The sequence below is a fragment of the Hylobates moloch genome, unplaced genomic scaffold, assembly GCF_009828535.3.
Source record: "Hylobates moloch isolate HMO894 unplaced genomic scaffold, HMol_V3 SCAFFOLD_9, whole genome shotgun sequence".
Classification (NCBI taxonomy): Eukaryota; Metazoa; Chordata; class Mammalia; order Primates; family Hylobatidae; genus Hylobates; species Hylobates moloch.
In genome coordinates this window covers 33,168,065-33,190,387 of record NW_026652284.1, presented here as the reverse complement: position 1 = coordinate 33,190,387, position 22,323 = coordinate 33,168,065, and the positions used below count along the sequence as shown (strand labels likewise).

Below are 22,323 nucleotides of genomic sequence, written 5' to 3'. Positions count from 1 at the left end.
TTTTTTTTTTTTTTTTTGTATTTTTAGTAGAGACGGGGTTTCACCATGTTAGCCAGGATGGTCTCGATCTCCCGACCTCGTGATCCGCCCGCCTCGGCCTCCCAAAGTGCTGGGATTACAAGTGTGAGCCACCGCGCCTGGCCTCCTTAATTCTTCTTTCTAGTTTCTTCAGCTAGTACAAAACTGCTTTGTATTTTAGTTTATTTTCTCCAAATTAAACCTTTCTTTCCTTTGTTCTTTTCATGTAGTTTCTGAGAAGGTGTTTTGTTCAAATCATGATGATGGTCTAAATTTTCTATTTATTGGAAGTCAGGGTCATTGCTGAATATATGCTTGTTTTGCTATATTACACTTGTCACGATCTAACACCAGAAACTCTGAGGAGAGCCTTGTTTCTGGTTTGTACCTTTAAATATGTAATAGAAAAGAGGTCTTTGTGTGAAAACTGTTAGAAAAAAATGAACTGAAATTTGGTTTTAGTAAAGTATATGAAGAAATTAACACTCTAGATTCATTCAACGTAAAAACAGTCAGTAAATTAAATACTGGTTTAGAGACATATTATTGCATTATATTCTCAGGTTTTTGTTGCTTTGTGAATGGCTATTGTGAGAAAAATGGCATGCCACCTAGAATTCTAGTGTAATATCTGTAGGTGAAAATTGACCAGTTTAATCAGTACCATGTAAAGGCTATATATATAGATATATAGATATATTTTTTTAATTTTGAAACTGAGTCTTGCTCTATCGCTGAGGCTGGAGTGCAGTGGCACGATCTTGGCTCACTGCAACCTCCACCTCCTGGGTTCAAGCGATTCTTGTGTCTCAGTCCCCAAGTAGTTGGAATTACAGGCATGTGCCACCATGCCTGGCTAATTTTTGTATTTTTAGTAGATACGGGGTTTCACCATGTTGGCCAGGCTGGTCTCAAACTCCTGACCTCAAGTGATCTGCCTGCCTTGGCCTCCCGAAGTGCTGGGATTACAGGCATGAGCCAGTGTTCCCGGCCGATGTATTTTATAAAACATGGTGAAATAAGAGAAATGTCTTTCTGAGCTGAGAGCCTACTGATAAATAATTTTATCAATAAAAGGATTATTGTACCCTGACTTTTTAAAGATGAATGGCATGAGTTTATCACTAATGCAATCCAGGATTTATAGATGAATATTTGGTAAGACAATGGACTCTAACATTTGAAACAAACCGTTAAAGTCATTTAATTCAGTGACTTATCTCCTGGTTGATCTTTTCCCCCCCAAACTATGTTTGTACATACCTATAGGAAACTTATGATTTCCAGAGACAGGACATTCCATCTTCAGATAGCTGTGATTGTTATGATACTCTTATTTCAATTGAACTGAAATTTATCTTCGTATAATTTTGCCCCAAGGATGTCACTTGGGGCCTTTTGCTTCATTTAAAAAGTGAGATCATTGATTTAGTTTAGAGCTAAATAACAAATGTATTGTGGGGTTTATAAGAGAACCATAGGTAATTTAGAAGTATGTTTTAAAATTTCCAAGTATTTGGGGATTTTCCTTCTGTCTTTTTGTTATTGACTGCTTGTTTAAGCCTCTTATGATCCAAGAATATAATTAGATTAATTTCAGTTATTTCAAGTTTGTTAATTTCTTTGACAAAGTTTTTTTTTTTTTGAGTGGCTCAGAATATAGTCTGTCTTGGTGAGTGTTTAGTGTGTGCTTGAAAGAATGTGCATGGTGCAGTTGTTAAGTGTAGTAGTTTATAAATGTCATTTAAGGCTGGGTGTGGTGGCTCACACCTGTAATCCCAGCATCTTGGGAGGCTGAAGCAGGAGGATCACTTGATTGAGCCCAAGAGTTTGAGAGCAACCTGGACAACATAGGGAGACCATGTCTCTACAAAAAGTAAAAAATAAAAAAATTAACTGGGTGTGGTGGCACGCATCTGTAGTCCTAGGCACTTAGGAGGCAGAGGTAGGAGGATTGCTTAAGCCTGGGAGGTTGAGGCTGCAGTGAGCCATGATTGTGCCACTGTACTCCAACTTGGGTGACAGAGTAAGACCCTATGTCAAAAGAAAAAAAGAGTTAAGTCAAGTTGGTTCATCACATGTTCATGTCTTGTATATCCTTAATGAATTTTATCTGCTTCTATTGATTGCTTAGAGAGAAGTGTTGAATTCTCTATCTTGTCCTTCGTGTGAGGCCTGGAGTGCCAGAGGGATTTTCTTAGTGTTCCTGCGCTCTCCCCAGTTTTCAGCAAGACCTTCATGTCCTTGACAGTGAGGGCATCTCTCCCTTCGCACTTCCCGCTTCTCCTCAGTATATTGCTGTTTATTGTTACTTGATGCTGGACTGGTCCTGTGCATCTGGGCCTCAGGGATGGGTCTTTCTCAACATTTCTGTCCTTGCCCAGGATGATAGCTAAACTCTTCTTTGTGTCTGAGGAGGATTTTGCATCAGATTTTTCACCAGATTTTTTTGCCCTTCCCCTAACAGTAACACGCCTTTGCTATGTAAGAGTGTGGGATACCAGGTCCAAGCTGATTTTCTGTCCCTTCACCAATAGCTTGCAGCCTTTGCTTTGTACAGTCTGCTTTGAAAGTCTGGAATGTGGGCCATGTTTTGTGCCTGAATGTCACAAAAGTATCTCTTTCAGGTCTTCTGTAATGTTTGATCCCAGTTTTTCTAGTGAACATTTGGAAATTGCATTCAGGCAGCAACTCCAGTGGGTCAAGTCTGGGCATGGTTTTCTGAACAGATCTTTGCTAATGGTCTCAAAAGGCTATAATCAAGGTATCTGCCAGGCTGCCTTTTAACCGGAGGCTTGAGTGGGGAAGAATCTGCCTCTAAGCTAATTCAGGTTGTTGGCAGAATTCATTTCCTTGTGGCTGTATGACTGAGGGCCCTGGCTTCTTACTGGATACCCACTGGAGGCTGCCCACAGTTCCTAGTGGCCATCTGCTGTTCCTTGCCATGTGGGCTTCCTCACCATCGTTACTCACTTTATGCCAGCAAGAAGAATCTCTAAATTCAGGGAGGGCGCAGTCCTTCTTCTAAGGGCTTTCACTTGATTATATCAGGTCCGCCTAAGATAATCTCCCTTTTAATTACTTCAAAATTAGTTGATTTGGTACCTTAGTTACATCTGCAAATATTTTTCCATCTTTCCATATTTTAGTGTATACAAGTAAGTTACAGGTCCCACCCATTCTCAAGGGGAGGGAATTATAGAGGGATTCAGCTGGGAGCAGGGAACATAGTAGCCATCTCTAAAAAAATTTTGCCTACCATTGTCACATTTCTCTGTTACTAATGTTGCAATCTCACACATGCTCCTTAATGTAGCAGTTTCTCATTGTCTGAACTAGTACCCCAGGTTCTTTGTCCCATGTCCAAGAAAATTAAGAAACATAGACACAAAGGTGGGGTTGGAGCAAAAGTTTAATAAGTGAAAGAAAAAAGCTCTCTGTGGGGAAGAGGGGAGTCCAAGTGGATGGTGGGTTTACAGCTGAATTAAATAGCTTTTATAAGAAACTCTTCATCTCTGTAGGAGCTTGAGTAACTTCTTTTATCAGTAAAGCTGTCTGTGCTACTCCCATTATCTTATACAGCTGTGGGTACATCTTTAGGCAAGCAGAAATCTGCTTGTCTTGTTTGTGTAACTGTGGGTTTGTTTTAGATAAGCCACCACCGCCCTACCCCCATGCAAATTCCCACCATGAATATGCCTAAAAAGGGGTGGAAACTTTTTCCTGGGAGTTCACTAATTAGACAAGGAACAAAGAGCTCTGTGCTAGACCCTGTTTGCTTATCTGTCCAGGTGCAGTCTGAGGTTTTTCTTTTTTTTCCCCCCCAGGTTGTTTTATTTTTGCCTGTTGCTGTGACTTTTCAAGCAGGCTACTTCTGCAGTCTGAATTTTTTCCCAAATGATTTTTCCTTTCCTTCTGCCTCACTAAAGACCAACTTGATCTGAGTTCAGTTTTAAGCTTAGCTAAGGACCTCTAGAGTAGCTTTCCTTTCAGAGAATAGTTTAGTCTTACTACTACAGAGTGACCTTTCTGACATGTTCCCTGAAAGACCACCAAGAACATAGCTGGCTGGAGCTTGAATTTCGCTCCTTTGTTTCAGGTCTGAGAATTGTTCAGTTTACATATCCTTCTTAGTCTGTTGCCAGGCCAAATGGAATTTCACTCTGTGAATGCACAAACTAGCACACTGCAAAGTCTGAAGGGACCTCCTGTGGATTTCTGGAGCTCTTTTTATGCTTCCTATTGGATCTTTGCTCCATAACTTCTAGCCATTTTAGCCTTCCTGAATTTTGCTCTTTATCTACTCAATTTAGCTCACTTTCCTGGCCCTCTTTGGGTTCTCTTTACCTGTATCTGTGGTCTGTAAATTTCATTTGGGCAGAAATTGGGTGATTATAGGGCTCACCTCAATTACAGTTCTGCACTACCTATTGTCCAGTATCTGGAAAACAATTATTTTGTGTATTTTGCACAGTTTTCTAGTGTTTCTGTTGTTGTTGTTGTTATTTGTTTTTTAAACAATGTGAGGTTAAGTCTTGTGCTTGGTTATTCTATCATGGTCAGAAGTGGAATGGGAATATTTTATTATAAAACACAGTTATTAACCTTAATGTAATTTATGTTAACCTCTATGGGAACTTCACATTGGCTGACAGCTATGGTTAATGGACAAACTGAGATGCTGTGTGCTCACTGATGGTTGGAGACCAATAATGAAGGCAGTACAGAAATTGCTGTTTCAATTGCATTCTTGATACCCTGTGATTTTTGTAGTGTTCCAGATCTTGCATATTTAGATTAAGAGGTTATTTTGTGGCATTAACATATGCAATAATAATAATCTCTGCATTCAAAATTTTTGATTAACTGGATTTTTGTATAAGGAATATCAGGGTGAGAGGTTTGTATTTTTTTCCTGTAGAATTGAAGTTTTTTGAGCAGAGTGCCAGTTTGATTAGTGTATTTTATGACAGTTAATATTACATAGTGTTCTGGATCTATTGGAGCAGGGAGAAGGGAGTTGGGAAGACTGGTTATTAGTTAGGAAGTTATTGCTGCAATCCAGGTTAGATGTAGAGAGGACTTATCCAAAGTTAATGGCTCTTGAGAATAGAAAGGAGGGGGCCTCATACGAAGTGACTAGAAAAGGAGAAGCAATCCAAATTATAGTGAGATTTTGAGGCTCCAGTATTGGGCCATTAGTAGAAAATGAAGAGGGGCAGTTGGTTTTGAGATGCTCGTTTGCGATTGAAATGTTAAATTTATAAGACATGGAAGATATTAATGGAAATATTATTTAGATTGTTAGACAAATGGAGTTGGGATAAGAATATTCTGTTATTTAGGAAAATTTTTGACTAATGGTAGAGGCATGGATGTGATTATTGTATCTTGTGTTTGACACATAGTAGGTACCCATTAATTACAAAAGTAATTGAAGAAGGACTGATTCATGTGATTTTTTTCCTTCTATATTTCTTGCATATTAGTAATTATATAATACAATTAAGATGGAGTTTTTAAGGACTTGACTTTCTAATTGCATACGATACTTAAGAGTTAAGATTGTATTTTTCTCATACCACTAGGAGGTGAAGATCGAGAACTTATTCAGCAAAGGAAAGAGAAATACAGACTAGAACTATTGGAACAAATGGCTGACCAACAGAGGAACAAGAGACGGTAATGAAAGGTTTGCATTTAAAAGAGATATTTTGAGTTTAAAATGCATTTGTGTAAAATGACATGATGGTTAAATAACGGGTTGTCGTTCTAATATGATGTTTGATTTGTAAATCACTTATATTTTAATCTCTACATGCTAAATCAACAAGGAAAATAAATACTAAGAGAGTTTTTTTTTTTTTTGGTCATAAGTAGCAAGTGAGAGTATTTATGTATTCTGTAATAGGCCTTTTACTTCCCTCATTGATTTCTTCAGTTTTTGATTTAAGGTAGCATTTAATGTTATAGATATGCCCATTGAATTATCCCATATATAGTAACAAATATAAAAGTATTTTTTGCCACATGAAATGGTATGCACACACACATACATGCAAAAAAAAATTGTATCCTATAAATTTAACATTTCCATCCCAAATGAGCATCTCAAAACCAACTGTCCCTCTTCATTTTCTATTAATAGCCCAATAATGGAGCCTCAAAATCTCACTATGACTTGGATTCCTTGTCCTCTCCTATTCACTTCATATGAGGCCCCCTCCTTCTTTCTGTTCTCAGAGCCATTAAAGTTGGATTAAGTCCTCTCTACGTCTGACCTGGATTGCAGCAATAGCTTCCTAACTAATAACTAGTCTTCCCAACTCCCTTCTCCCTGCTCCAATAGATCCAGCACACTATGTAATATTAACTGTCAAAAAATACACTAATCAAACTGGCACCCTGCTCAAAAATCTTCAACGGCTTCCTCAATTCTACAGGAATGGTAAATCACAAGTATTTATGTTGTATATAGGTATCATTGTTTGTAGTCTTTCTTGTTGAAATACCTATGAGATATTATAGTTTAAAATTAGGAATAGAGTTTAAAATTAGAAATTTTAAATATAGATTAAAATTAGAAATTTTAAATATAGATTAAAATTAGAAATTACCGTGGCTCACGCCTGTAATCCCAGCACTTCGGGAGGCCGAGGTGGGCGGATCATGAGGTCAGGAGATTGAGACCATCCTGGCTAACACGGTGAAACCCCATCTCTACTAAAAATACAAAAAATTAGCGGGGCGTGGTGGCACATGCCTGTGGTCCCAGCTGTTCGGGAGGCTGAGGCAGGAGAATTGCTTGAACCGGGGAGGCAGAGGTTGCAGTGAGCCGAGATCACGCCACTGCACCCAGCCTGGGTGACAGACTGAGGCTCTTGACTAAACAACAACAGAAACAACAACAACAAAATTAGGAATAGAGATCTCGTTTTGAGAGAATTTGAGACCTGTTATCTCTTAGTTTTTGCCCTTTTCCCTTATCTCAGAGGAAGCTAATATCTACTGTTTGATGTTAGCTATCTTTAACATCATTTTACAAACCCTATTATTAGGAAGTATGGTAGATATATTTAAATTTTTACCCTTCTTTTTGCCAACTGAAAATATATGTATACCCTAAAAGAGGTTTTTTGTTTTACAAGGTAAAGATTTTATTTTTGTGTTTTATTTTGTGTGAATTAGTCTTTGAAATACTCTAGGCATTGGCTTAGAGATACATAGTCTAAGTTAGTTCTCATGTGAATTCTAGTTTACTTTGTATCAAGTAAAAAAATTTGGCTTTCAGTATTATTTAAGGCTGTAATGTCAGTTAAAGGAATTATTTGTTTTTGTAGATGTATTGCATAGACTTTGTGTATAAGCTTCTTTCAGTGATGACTTATAATTTTGATAGTTTACTATATCTTTTTAATATGTAAAACTTTAATTTCGTTTAGAGAAAAAGATTTAGAACTCAGGGTTGCAGCGTCTGGAGCACAAGACCCTGAGAAATCGGTAAGGGTTTCTGGCATCTTTTAATGTTTAATCTTTCATCAAATGATCCTCAAATGTGGTGGCAGATGGGGATAGAGAATATTGGGAAAAAAAGAGAGTAGACCAATTTGAACAGTAATAAAGTTAACTAAATTCAGTTCTCATGATGTGTAAATTCTCTTAACTGTTATTTCCTTGAGGCAATTTTTCCTTTTTCATTTGTGTGTCATTTTTTTAAAGTTTAAATTAGTTCTCTCTGCTTTATTCACATGTACTATTCCATGGGAAAGTTATCTTGGTTAAATTTACAATTGATGTTAACATTTTTCTTGAATACATCTTGATCACTTACTTTTCTTATATTGGAGTGATTTCCGAGAAAACTGACAACTTTATTTTTAAAGCGTTTTAGTAATTGTTACTTATTGTAACATTAGAGAGATAATAATCTTATTTTTACTTTAATTTTGCAATTCTCATCATTAAGTGGAATGAATTACTCACATCATTGCAGTTAAGTAAGGAGGAGGTAATTTATTGTTTTTACCACAATTTATTTTTTCTGTAGTTGGTTATGTAGTATTTATTTCTAATACAAGTCTTGTTTCATCTTTGAATGATGATTAAGACGTTTAATTTCATTAAAAAGCTCATTCTTAAAAAAGATGCAGCAACTTAAAATTATTTACCTGTAGGCAACTTTTGATTTGCTTTTACTTATGCTGATAATATATCCTGTGGGTTATCTATTTGGAAAAGTTTAATATTGCACCAGCATCACTCGCAGTATGCTTCTAGGTTAACCTGATAAATCATTCCTGATAAGATAACCATGGTAGGAAAAAAAGAAGATAAATTTCAAAGCTAAATATATTTTCTTTTGTCAATCAAAAGTTTCCTTTTAAAAGGTGAGCTTTTTAATGTAATATGTTGGCATGTTAAATTTTGTATTTATAGTTACACTAGTGTGTGACAGACCTTATTTATCTTTGAATTGAAGCTCCTATAGAGTGTCAAGTTGATTTATGACAATAAATAAGTAATTAGAGGCAACAGTTAGGCCTTTACTTTTGGGTTTACTTTTTTTTTTTTTTTTTTTTGAGATGGAGTCTCGCTCTGTCGCCCAGGCTGGAGTGCAGTGACGCAATCTCAGCTCACTGCAAGCTCCGCCTCCCGGGTTCATGCCATTCTCCTGCCTCAGCCTCTCTGAGTAGCTGGGACTACAGGCGCCCGCCACCATGCCCTTGGGTTTACTTTTGATGTGCAAATCTTAGAAAAGGGCACATAAGTGATGTTCTAAAGTAGAGATTAGCAAAGTGTGGCCTGTGGCCAAATTTGTTTGCTGCCTGTTTTCATAAAAAAAAGTTTTATTGCAGCACAGCCTTGTTCATTCCTTGACATACTGTTTGTGGCTGCTTTAGCACTATGGCTGAGTCTGCTCATTACGAAGAGGCTATGTAGTCTTGCAAATCTTAATCTATTTACTGTCTAGCCCTTTACAGAAAGCATTTGCTAAAACCCTGTTTTACAGAATACTTTGATAACAGAAATGGCAATTAGAGAAGTAGCACAGTGTCCTAGTACATAGAAAGAATACTACAGGTATATTTAAAATTAATATCTGACTCTAGTCTTTGCTTAATTATTTACTAATAGTGAGACCTTAGGTGATATATTACTTCTCAGAGAGCCTCAGTTACCCATTTATAAAATAAGCATTAGATGTTCAAAATCTGGCTGGGCACAGAAGCTCACACCTGTAATTCCAGCACTCTGGGAGGCCAAGGCGGGCGGATCACTTGAGGCCAGGAGTTCGAGACCAGCCTTGCCATTGTGGTGAAACCCCCTTCTCTACAAAAATTAGCTGCGTGTGGTGGCAGGTGCCTGTAACCCCAGCTACTCTAAGTCTGAGGCAGGAGAATTGCTTGAATTCGGGAAGTGGAAGTTGCTGTGACCTGAGATCGTGCCACTGCATTCCAGCCTGGGTGACACAGTGAGACTCTGTCTCAAAAATAAATAAATAAATAAATAAATTGATAGATAGATAGATAGATAGATAGATAGATATTCAGAGTCTTTTATAGCTGTAAAATTCTGTTATTCAATAAATAAATAAAAATAGAAATTCAGAGTCTTTTATAGCTGTAAAATTCTGTTATTCTGTGACTGTCTTAAGTGCCTGCTGGGATAGGAGGTCTTTGGAGGTCCCTTCCACCTTTAAACTTATGATTATATGTAACAAACAGATTTTTTTTCTTTATTTTAGCCTGATAGACTAAAGCAGTTTAGTGTGGCACCAAGACACTTTGAAGAGATGATACCACCTGAAAGACCCAGAATAGCTTTCCAGACACCTCTCCCTCCTTTATCTGCCCCATCTGTCCCACCCATCCCATCAGTTCATTCCATTCCTTCTCAAAATGAAGATTTGCGCAGTGGACTCAGCAGCGCCCTTGGTGAAATGGTGTCTCCCAGGTGCTTGTTTAAATGTTTTGTGTCTGGGAATTAGGTAAGGTATTGCTATATTTTATGTTTAGAAGGATGTGCTGAAGCAGATGATGTTATTCTTCAGAGATTTTGTACAGTTAACAGTTTTGTGAAATAAATTCTCTTGAAATTTGTTTTTTTCTCTATTATATAAAAAGGGAAATTCTTAAAGCATTTTATTGTTTAAAGATGATTTTGTATCTTTAGAATGAATTACTAAGTACATTTTAGTATTTATTTAGTTTTGGGTTGTATTTTGGGATGTCTGTTTTTGATATCTTTTAACATATAAAAGTTGTACATTTTTTTCAATTTTGTTGTTTCCGCTTGGCAAACATTGAATTCTTCAATTTGTACAGAAAAAGTTTCTAATGTGGCTCTTTTGCACGTATAATTTTATTTTAGCTTCTGTTTCCTTCAGCTCATTCTCTGTGATTACTTATGGGCTGTGTAACTCAAATGCCTGAGATAAAAAGTATTGAGATTATAAAACCTGTAATTTAGGTATTGGGGTAAAGATTTGATTTCTATAGGTGAAAGGCATCATGCTATGCTAGAGTATACATAAAGAAAATCCTGTTGTTAACACTGATATTTTCTGGGCTATACTTTCTTCTTTGTAGGGCCTGGGCTTATTTTTTGTTCACTGTTAGTGTATTAATTATAAAATATATTTAAATTTAGAGGTGTTTTTCTTAACTTTTTTTAACACTGATATTTTCTGGACTGTATTATTTCAGTAGAAGTTGGTCTTTTAGTTACTCACCAACTGTAGAAGTGTGTTTACTGTACTTATCAGGGGCTTTGTGTTTTTCATCTGATGGCTTCCTGACTCAAGAATAGGAGGAATTGGAATTAACAGAGCATTTTATGGTGGTCTCAGCATTGAATTAGGGATTGAAAGGTTGGCTTTCCTATCTGGATTTTGGGCAAACCACACCTTTGTTGAACTTCAATTTTCTCATTTGTAAAAGTGGAGTAGTAGTATATTTTTTTCATGTTTACAATTATAGGGTTGTGAGGATTAGCTTGTATAAATCTCTCTAAAATTTGATTTAATGATAATGACAGCTCCCTTTCATAACAGTTATTTGACATTTTTGTTGATGTATCTTTGTTGTGAGGATGGTATAGGGGTTAGACACATTGAGTGGCCAGTAAATATGAAAGATATTCCCTACTGAAGAGAACTTCAGTGCCTTCTTAGTTCTTTGGAATTATTTTGAAGTATATGACAGGGGAGAACCTGTTAAGATACAACAGTGAGAACATTCTAGAATGCTGCCATCTCTTTCTTTTCATTTAAAGGAATTTGCCTTTGCCATTTTTACTACTGAAAAATACTGCATTGGTAGCAATACAGAGATATTTCCTGATCAGTAATGAAGTGCTAATGTAGAGGTTTTCAAAAGTTTTAAATTTATGAAATACTAAAGATTATGTCAATACTTTACTGTTGGTATTTAAGTTGCTTTTATTTTACTATTAAGAAATAGTAAAGTTTCCTCAGTCAGACTGAACCATTTGTACTCACACTGTTTCGTAGCTCTTTGCCTTCTCTTTCTGGATTGTCCTTCCTCTAACACACACAAGCTCACTCCAGTACCATGGCTTAAGCGTTGCCTCTTCTGGAAAGCCTTACGTGTGCTTTCTTTCTCTCCCTCATGTGATTTAAATGTCCCTGCTCCTGTACCTATAGCAATCTGCATTTTTTGGGCTATATTACTATTTAATTTAATTTGCTTGTACTATTATGAATTATTTAATTTGCTTGTGCTTGACTGTAGTTGTTTATTTTCATGTTACTCCTGAGGGACAGGGACCATGTCTGTCTTTATTTGATACTGGCACATAGTGCCTATTGGATATTAATTGATTGAATATTAACCTAGGTTTTTATCTTATATAAATGTACCTGAAATTGTGAAATCCTATGTAATAGTATTTGCTTTTTGAGTCATAATTTTTGATGAATGATTGGAGCAAGATGGTGACTTTTTCTAAAGTAGTGATAGGATTTTCAGTACTGTTTTTGCAAAAGAGTAATATCTTGATTTTTTAAAAAATTGCAATGAAATATGAGAGGAATTTTTCATTTTTCTTTTCATACAGGATTGCACCTCTGCCTCCACCTCCCATGCTACCACCTTTGGCTACTAACTATCGAACTCCTTATGATGACACATACTATTTTTATGGGGCCAGGAATACTTTGGATCCCAGTCTTGCTTATTGTAAGTTATCTATAGGGTAAGCATTTTCTCCCCGCTTGGCTCAATAAGGAAAATTGTTTTTTTGTGTAAACAAAAAATATCTAAATGAGAAAAGCACAACTTTGCTTAATTCAGATGTTATATATTGACTTAACAAATGCCCTATTTTAAAGCCCAGTTAGATTTTATAGTTATTTCCTTTTCATCTTAGTTTAAGAAATAATGATTGTGTTTTCTTATGTTGTTCTTTGCTAACTTCTAGCCCAGAAGGAAATAGTAATGGTTTTCTCTACGTAACATTTTGATTATGTACCTTTTTCTGGAGGAATAAATAAAATATTATTAAATGATTATTCTAAATAAACGTGGTTTTTTTTTGTTTTTTCTTTAAGATGGTTCAGGAATGATGGGAGTACAGCCTGCAGCTTATGTTAGTGCTCCTGTCACCCACCAACTAGCACAACCTATTGTGTAAGTTATTAGTTAAAAGAATAATTTTTTCCCCACTTTTATTTTGTAAAGATACACATAACCTAAAAGCCACCATCGTAACATTTTAAAGTATACTATTTAGTGGTATTTAATATCTTCATAATGTGCAACCTTCACCACAATCCATCTTCAGAACTCTTTTCATCTTGTAAACTGAAACTCTATACCCATTAAAAAATAATGGTGTACTTCCCCATTCCCCTACCTCCATTCTCTGGCAACCACCATTCTATGTTTCTGATTTTAACTACTCCATGTACCTCATATGAATAGAATCATACAGGGTTTATCTTTTTGTGACTGGCTGATTTCACTTTGCATAATGTCCTCAAGGTTCATCCGTCTTTTAGCAATTTCAGAGTTTCTTTCCTTTTTCAGGCCGAATTATAATCCATTGTAATTGTATACAACATTTTGCTTATCTAAAATCTATCCATTTATCCATTAGTGGACACTTTGGGTTGCTTCCACATTTTGGCTATTTGTGAATAATGCTGCTGTGAACATGAATTTACAAATATCTCTTTGAAATCTTGTTTTCAATTTTTTTGGGTCTGTACCCAGAGCTGGAATTGCTGGGTCATATGGTAATTCTATGTTTAATTTTTTGAAGAACTGCCATACTGTTTTCCACAACTGCTATACTTTTTTATATTCTCACCAATAGGGCACAAGGGTTCCAATTTCTCCACGTCTTTGCCAATACTTATTTTCTTTTTCTTTTTTTAATAGTAACCATTCTAATGAGTATATGGTATTTCATTGTAGTTTTAATTTGCATTTCCCTAATTATTAGTGAGGTTGAGCATCTTTTCATATGCTTCTTGGCCATTTGTATATAATCTTTGGAGAAATGTCTTTCCAAGTACTTTGCCCATTTTTGAATTAGGTGGTTTGTTTTTTGTTGTTGGGTTTTCAGAGTCCTCCATATATCCTGGTTATTAATTCTGTATCAGGTATTTGATTTGGAAATATTTGCTCCCATTCTGTCTTGATATTGCCTTTTGATGCACAAAATTCTTAAATTTTCATAAAATCCAATTTGTCTATTTCTATTATTGTTGCCTGTGCCTTTGGTGTCATGTCTGAGAAATCATTGCCAAATCTAACATCCTGAAGCTGCCCTATGTTTTCTTGTGAGAGTTTTATAATTTTAGGTCTTATGTTGAACTGTTTGAGTCATTTTGAGTTAATTTTTTTTATGGTATTGCATAAGGGTTTGTCTTAGTTATTTGTATGTGGATATTCAGTTTTCTTAGCACCATTTGTTGGAAAGACTATCCTTTCTGCGTTGAGAGATATTGGCATTCTTGTTGAAAATCATTTGACCAAATATACGAGGGTTTATTTTTGGGCTATTTATCCTTTTCCCTTGGTGTGTATGTCTTCCTTTATCCCAGTACCTTAGTGTGTTGATTACTGTTGCTTTGAATGTTTTGAAATCAGAAAATGTGAGTGCTCCAGCTTTGTTCTTTTTCAATATTGTTTTGGCTATTTTGGATCCCTGGAGATTCCATATGAATTATAGGATGAGTTTTTCTATTTCTGCAAAAAAGTCATTGTGATTTTGGTAGCGAGTAGTGAGTTTATTGAATCTTTGGGTAGTTTTGACATTTTAACAGTATCAGGTCTTCTGATCCATGAACATAGGATATATGTCCGTTTATTTATGTCTTAAAATTTCTTTGAGCAATATTTCATAGTTTTCATTGTATAGGTATAGGTTTTTCACTTCTTTAGTTAATTCTTAAGTATTTTATTCTTTTTGATGCTTTCATAAATGGAATTCCTTTCATAATTTTCTTTTCAAATTGTTCATTGTTAGTGTATAGAAATGCAGCTGATTTTTGGGTGTTGATTTATATCCTTTTACTTTACTGAATTCATTTATTTTAATAGTTTTGTTGTAGAATCTAGGATTTTCTGCAAATAAGATGATAACATCTGTGAACAGAGATAATTTTACTTTTTCTTTCTGATTTGGATACTTTTTATTTATTTTTCTTTCATTCTTTTTTTTTTTTGGAGATAGAGTCTCACCCTGTCACCCAGGCTGGAGTGCAATGTTGTGATCTTGGCTCACTGCAACCTCCGCCTCCTAGGTTCAAGTGATTCTCCTGGCTCAGCCTCCTGAGAAACTGGGATTAAAGGCGTGCATCACTATGCCCGGCTAATTTTTTGTATCTTTAGTAGAGACGGGGTTTCACCATGTTGGCCAGGCTGGTCTCGAACTCCTGACCTTGTGATCCGCCTGCCTCAGCCTCCCAAAGTCCTGGGATTACAGGTGTGAGCCACCGCACCCGGCCCCTTATTTTTCTTTCTTAATTACCCTGACTAGAGCTTCCAGTACTATGTTTAATAAAAATGGCTAAAGTGGGCATCCTTGCCTTGTTCCTGATCTTAGAGGAAAAGCTTTCAGTCTTTCACTGTTGTGTATGATGTTTGCTGTGGGTTTTTCATATATATATATATATAGCTTTTATTATGTTGAGGTAATTTCATTCTATTCCTAGTTTGTTGAGTTTTAACGATGCAAGTGTTAAATTTTGTCAAATGCTTTTTCTGTATTGAGATGATCATGTTGTTTTTTTCCCCTTTATTCTTTTAATGTGGTATATTGATTGATTTTGTTATGTTTAACCATAACTATCCTTGTTTTCCAGGAATAAATTCCACTTAGTCATGATGTATAATCATTTTAATATGCTGCTGGATTTGGTTTGCTAGTATTTTGTTAAGGAGTTTTGCATCAGTGTTCATATGTGATCTTTTGTAGTTTCCTTATACTGTCTTTTTTTAGCTTTGGTATAAGCATAATGCTGGGCTTATAGAAGGAATTAGGAAGTGTTCCCTCCTCTTGAACTTTTTGAAAAAGTTTGAGAAGGATTTATATTAGTTCTTCTTTAAATGTTTGATAGAATTCACCAGTGAAACCATAAGGTACAGGGCTTTTCTTTGTTGGGTGATTATTGATTACAGATTAAGTCTCTTTAGTAACTAGTTATAGGTCTATTCAGATTTTCTTTTTCTTCATGATTTAGTCTTGATAGGTTTTTATTTGTAGGAATTTGTCCATCTCATCTAGATTATCCAATTTGTTGGCATATAATTGTTGATAATATTCCCTTACAGTCCTTTCTTACTTTTAAAAGATTAATAGTGATGTCCCTTTGTGAATTTCTGATTATATTTTATTTTTTATTATTTATTTATGTATTTTTCTGACCTCATTCTTCCCATCACAGAATTCCTGATTTTAATAGAAGATTCAGAGCCTTCTTGTTGGTCAGTGTAGCTAAACATTTGTCAATCTTGTTGATCTTTTTAAATAACAGACTATTGGTTTGGTTGATTTTTTTTTTTTTTCTGTTGTTATTCTAGTTTCCATTTCATTGATTTCTGCTGTAATCTTTTAAATTTCCTCCCTTCTGCTTACTTTGGGTTCCATTTGCTCTCATTTTTCTGGTTTCTAGAGATGGAAATCTAGATTATTGATTTGGTATCTTTCCCTTTGTTTGGTATATATACTTACAACTATAAGCTTTCCTCTTAGTACTATTTTAGCTACATCCTTTTTAAGTTTTGGTATGTTGTCTTTTCACTTTCACTGCTCTCAAAATATTTTCCAATTTTTAAAAATTTCTTCATCAACCTGTTGGTTATTTTGAAATGTGTTGTTTAATTTCCACATAATTGTGAATTTCCCAAATATCCTTCTGTTACTCATGTCTAATATAATTACATTGCAATTGGAGAACAAACTTTGTATGATTTCAGTCAGTCCTTTTTAATTTATTGAGGCTTATTTTAAGACCTAACATGGTCTGTCCTGGAGAATGTTCCACATGCATTTGAGAAGAATGTGTATTGTCCTGTTGGTGAGTGTATTATTCTGTAAGTGTCTCTTAGATCTAGTTGGCTTATAGTGTTATTTCTTTTATTTCCTTGTTGATTTTCTGTGTAGTTGTTCTATTATTAGAAGTGAAGTATTTAATCTCCAACTGTTACTTTGTGTGTGTGTGTGTTCTGATATACAGTCTTGCCCTGTTTGTGTGTGTGTGTGTGTGTATGTGTGTGTGTGTTCTGATATACAGGCTTGCTCTGTCACCCAAGCTGGAATACAGTTGTGAAACCATAGTTTGCTGTAGCCTCAACCTCCTGGGCTCAAGCAATCCTCCTACCCCAGCCTCGTGAGCAGCTACGACTACAGCCGTGTGCCACTGCGCCTGACTGATTTGTTTATTTTTTGTAGAAACAGGGTCTCCCTGTGTTGCCCAGTGTGATCTTGAACTCCTGGCCTCAAGCGATTCTCTTGCCTCAGCCTCCCAAAGTATGAGGAATACAGCCATGAGCCACCACACCCGGACTCCAACTATTATTCTTGACTTGCGTATTATTCTCTTCAATTCTGTCAGTTTTTGTTTCGTCTCTTAGGTCTTTCTTTATATGCGTATGTTTATAATTGTGTCTTACTGAAGATTTGACCCTTTTATTAGTGTCAGAGATTCTTCTGTGTCTCTGCTAACAGTTTTTGTCATAAAGTGCTTTTAGTTCTAATATAAATGTTGCTGTTCTGGTTCTCTTTTAGTACTGTTTACATGGTGTATGATTTTTCGTATTTACTCTCAATTTATTTGTCTTTGAATCTAAAAGATGTCTCTGTAGACAGAATGCAGTTACTTCCTGGTTTTTATGTTTGCCATTTTGCAATTTTTTTCTATATGTCTTATGTCTTTTTATTCCCCTAATCCTCCTTTATTACCTTCTTCTTTTTCTTTCTCTTCTTTTTTTTTTTTTTTTTTTAAGAGATAGGATCTCATTCTCTTGCCCAGGCTGGAGTGCAGTGGTGTGATCACACAGCTCGCTGCAGCCTCAGACTCCTGGGCTCAAGCAATCCTTCCACTCCAATCTCCCAAGGAGCTGGAACTACAGGCACATGCCACCATGCCTGGCTAAATACTTGTATTTTTTGTAGAGACAGGGTTTTGCCATGTTTCCCAGGCTGGTCTCAAACTTCTGGCTCAAGTGATCCCAGCCCCACAAAGTGCTGGGATTACGGGCATGAGCCACTGCGGCCAGCCTCTTTTTTTTTTTTTTTTTTAGACGCAGTCTCGCTGTCGCCCAGGCTGGAGTGCAGTGGTGCGATCTCGGCTCACTGCAAGCCCCACCTTCCGGGTTCATGCCATTCTCCTGCCTCAGCCTCCTGAGTAGCTGGGACTACAGGCGCCCGCCACCATGCCTGGCTAATTTTTTGTATTTTTAGTAGAGACGGGGTTTCACCGTGTTAGCCAGGATGGTCTTGATCTCCTGACCTCATGATCCACCCGCCTTGGCCTCCCAAAGTGCTGGGATTACAGGAATGAGCCACCACGCCCGGCCTATTAGTTTCTTTTATGTTAAATATTTAATAGCATTCAATTTTGAGTTTTTTGTTGCTTTTTGCATAATTTTGAGTTTTTTTGTGGTTTCCCTACAGATTAAAATTAATATCTTAATTTAAAATAAATGAGTTTAGATTAAGGGCAACTTAATTTCAATGGTAACACACCTTTTCTCTAATATAAGGTCATTCCTTTTCCTCTACTTGATGCTATTGTTGTCATACAAATCACACTATTATACATTTAAGTCTCTCAACAGAGTTTTATAATTATTGCCTTATGCAGTTGTCTTTTATTTATTTATAAATTTATTTTTTGAGACAGGGTCTTACTCAGTTGCACAGGTTGGAGTGCAGTGGGATGATCACAGCTCACTGCAACCTTGAACTCCTGGGCTCAAACAATCTTCCCGCCTTAGCCTCCTGAGTAGCTGGGACTACAGGTGCATACCACCAATGCTCAGCTAATTTAAAAAAAATTGTTTTTTGTTTTGTTTTGGAGATAGGATCTCACTCTGTCACCCAGGCTGGAGTGCAGTGGCATGATCATAGCTCATTGCAGTGTCAAACTCCTGGATTTAAGGGATCCTCCCACCTCAGGCTCCCAAGTAGCTACTACTCCCACTATGCCTAGCTGATTTTTTATTTTTTAAATTTTTTTGTAGAGACAAACGTCTCTCTATGTATCCCACGCTGGTCATGAACTCCTGGCCTCAAACCACCTTGGTCTCCGAAAGTGCTAGGATTATAGATATGAGCCATTGTGCCCATCCATAGTTGTCTTTTAAATCAAGTAGAGAAGAATAAAGTTACAAATGTCTTTACATTTGTAATATCTTTTATATTTGCGCATGTAATTATCTTTACTGGTGCCCTTTATTTGTTTGTGCTTACTTCAATTGCTGTCAAGTGTTCTTTCATTTCAAGCTGAAGGACTCCCTTCAGTGTTTCTTGTAGAGCAGGTCTCTTAGTGATGACTTCTCTGAATTGTATTTAATAATGTCTTAATTTAGCTTTCATTTTTGAAGGATAATTTTGATGGTATGGAATTGTATTGATTGACATTCTTTATCTTTTAACACAATATGGCATCCCCTAGCCTTTATGGTTTCTGATAAGCTGTTAATCCTACTGAGGATTCCTTGTATGTGATGAATGGTTATTCTCTTGCTTTCAGGATTTCTCTTTGTCTTTATCTTTCAGCTGTTTGGCTGTGTAAGTGTGGATCCCTTTGAGTTTTTCTTACTTGGAGTTTGATGAGCTTATTGGATCTGTAGATTAATATTTTTCATCAAATTTGGGAAATTTTTGCCCATTATTTTTTCCAATATTCTTTGTGTCCCTTTCTCTGTGTCTTTTCTTCCTGAGACCCCCATTGGTACACATTATGGTGTTTCACAGGATCTCTGAAGCTTCGTTCATTTTTCTTCAGTCTTTTTCTTTCTGTTCTAGACTGGGTAATCTCAACTGACCTGTCTTCAAGCTCATTGATTTTTTCTTCTGCCTGCTCGAATGTGCTCTTGTCTCCCTTTTCTTTTCAGTTATATTTTTCAGCTCTATCATTTTTATTTGATTCTTTTTAAAGTAATTTCTATCTCTTTGTTGTTAATTTTATTTGGTAAACATTGTTTTCACAATTTAATTCTTTTTTTGAGATGGAGTTTCACTCTTGCTGCCCAGGCTGGAGTGCAGTGGCATGATCTCGGCTCACTACAACCCCTTCCTCCCAGGTTCAAGCGATTGTCCTGCCTCAGCCTTCCAAGTAGCTGGGATTACAGGCATGCACCACCACGCCTGGTTAATTTTGTATTTTTACTAGAGACGGGGTTTCACTATGTTGGTCAGGCTGGTCTCCAACTCCTGACCTCAGGTGATCTGCCCGCCTTGGCCTCTCAAAGTGCTGGAATTACAGGCGTGAGCCACTGCGCCCAGCGACTTTATTTCTTTAGACATATTTTTTTTAGTTCTTTCAACATATTTCTGATAACTGAATAAAAATCTTTGTTGATTAAATACAAGGCATGGGATTCCTCTGAAATTTTCTGTTGACTTCTTTTTTCCTTGTATGTATGGCTTATAATTCTATTTCTTTGCAAGTGTCATAATTTTTTTTTTGAAAACTGAACATTTAGGAAACATAATGTGGCAACTGTGGAAATTAGATTCTTCTCCTCTTTGTGGTTTGTTGTTGTTGCTATTTGTATTTTGTTGCTGTTGTTGTTGCTGTTTTCTAAGTACCCTTGGTAAAGTCTGTATTCTTTGTTTTATGTGGCCACTGAAGTCTCTGTTAGGATCGCTTAATAGTTCATGATTAGACTGAGATTTCTTTAAAAGCTTTGACCCAGTAAACCTCCCAGACTATGCCAACTGGTTCTGTGTGTGTGTGCTGGGGCATGCCTTCAGTACCCCGGCAATTTACATCTTTGTTTTAGCTTTCATATCCCACTTGCACAGGGCCTCAATGCCAGCCGGAAATGAGAGGTGTTCTCAGAATTTCCTCGGGCATCCATATAATTGCACATGTGTGTGGCTTTCTAAATTCTCAGGAATATGTTGGAGCTTTTCAAGACCCCATGGGCATGTTATTTCCAAGATTTTTCTTTTAATTTTATTGGTCAGCCTTTTGCTTGCCCTGGCTGTTATCCCTGTTTTAGATAGCTATGATGTTAAGTAATTACTGCTGATTGTTTTCTGCAAAACCCCAGGATAGTGAGCTCTGAGTCTGGTAAAATAAAGATAGGCTCTGTGAATGGGGCTTTTCCTGGGAGCTGCCAGACAGGTCAAAAGTGAGATTTTTCTAGAGATTGGATTTTTCGGGAATTCCAGACCTATTCTACCTGTCCAGTGGATACTAGATTACTGGTTTTCACAGCAGCTGTCTTTGGTCAGCGTTTGGATTTTAAGTTTATGATAGAGCTAAGGAGAAATTGAAAGGTAAAGGGCAAGTTCAAATGCCACAAAGTTTACTTTTCTTACTGAAAATCAACCTTAACCAAAAAACAAAAGCTCTCCTGGGATTGTTTCAAGCCTTCCATGAATTTCCCAACTACTTAGCTCAAGCTGCTGTAACAAAATATTATAGACTGGTGGCTTAAACAACAGACATTTTTTCTTGGTTTTGGAGACATAGAAGTCCAGGATAAAGGTGTCAGCAGATTTGGTTCCTGGTGAGGGCCCTTTTCCTGGCTTTGTCATTGTATCCTCACGTGGTAGAGAGAGCAAGGTCTCTGGTCTTTCCCCCACCCCATTTCATGCCTCCCCATTTTTTCTTAAGTACACTTAATCACATCACGAGGACTGTACCCTCCTGATCTCATCTAAACCTAATTACCTCTCGTAGTCCACAGCTCCATATACCATCAGAATAGTACGCAGGGCTTTGATGTAAGAACACAATTCAGCACATGGCACCAGAATTATTAAAAAGTTGGTTTTGACAATTTTGACTCGTGTTCTCATTGCTTTAATGGAGTAGCAGGTTTTCTTAAAGTTCTTATTCTGCCATTCTAGAAGTGCTTTCTATAAATCAGTTTTAGAACATTTTCATCCCTCCAATAAGATCCTTCATGCCCATTTATAGTTAATCCTAATTCCCATCCTCAGTATAGTTGTTTTTAAGTTCTTCTCTGTTAAATTTTTCTGAAGGCTACATTAAAAAGTGTAAACTTGTTATAAAAGTTAGATAACTGAGTGACCAGCTGAATTATCTTACAAACCAATGACTTTCAAAAATTTCTGTTTGTTTCCAAGCATTTTAGCATGAGAGGTGGAAGGAACCTGTGACTCTGTTAGCTATTTTGATGTACACACAGTCTGTCTTCTTTCCATTGACTTTATTAATTTAGCACGCTTTAATCTTTGTATCATTTGAGAGGATGGTAAAGATTGTGGTTAGCTTTTTAGTCTTTCATAAGAATGGGTGTGTTATTATATTTCTAGGGTAACCACTAAAAGCATAGGAACAAAAGGTACAACTTACTACAGTAATAGTGGAAAACATTCAAAAAAGAAGAACCAAAATAGAATTGGGAAATTGTTTTATTAACTGTCTGATCTTTTTCAACTTTGGTGATGGAGTAAGTTAAGAATTTGTTGGCTGGGTGCAGTGGCTCAGGCTTGTAATCCCAGCACTTTGGGAGGCTGAGGCGGGTAGATCACCTGAGGTCAGGAGTTTAAGATCAGCCTGGTCAACATGGTGAAACCCCATCTCTACTAAAAATACAAAAATTAGCTGGGTGTGGTGGCACATGCCTG

General features: G+C 36.5%; 1 protein-coding gene across 17 annotated transcripts in view; it reads left to right on the top strand.

The window, feature by feature from the left end:
- The window catches only part of CSPP1 (centrosome and spindle pole associated protein 1), a 131,673-nt gene that overhangs the window by 42,228 nt on the left and 67,122 nt on the right, over nucleotides 1-22,323 (top strand). For 8 of the 17 annotated variants that reach the window (XM_032759617.2, XM_032759614.2, XM_058443933.1 and 5 more), the window contains 6 exons: nucleotides 5,607-5,700; nucleotides 7,461-7,518; nucleotides 7,985-8,026; nucleotides 9,764-9,972; nucleotides 12,097-12,218; nucleotides 12,590-12,668. In XM_032759617.2, the coding sequence (XP_032615508.1) occupies nucleotides 5,607-5,700; nucleotides 7,461-7,518; nucleotides 7,985-8,026; nucleotides 9,764-9,972; nucleotides 12,097-12,218; nucleotides 12,590-12,668 (604 nt within the window). The remainder of the gene's footprint in view (nucleotides 1-5,606; nucleotides 5,701-7,460; nucleotides 7,519-7,984; nucleotides 8,027-9,763; nucleotides 9,973-12,096; nucleotides 12,219-12,589; nucleotides 12,669-22,323) is intronic. The other 9 variants (XM_058443936.1, XM_032759622.2, XM_032759618.2 and 6 more) reach the window with 2 other exon arrangements.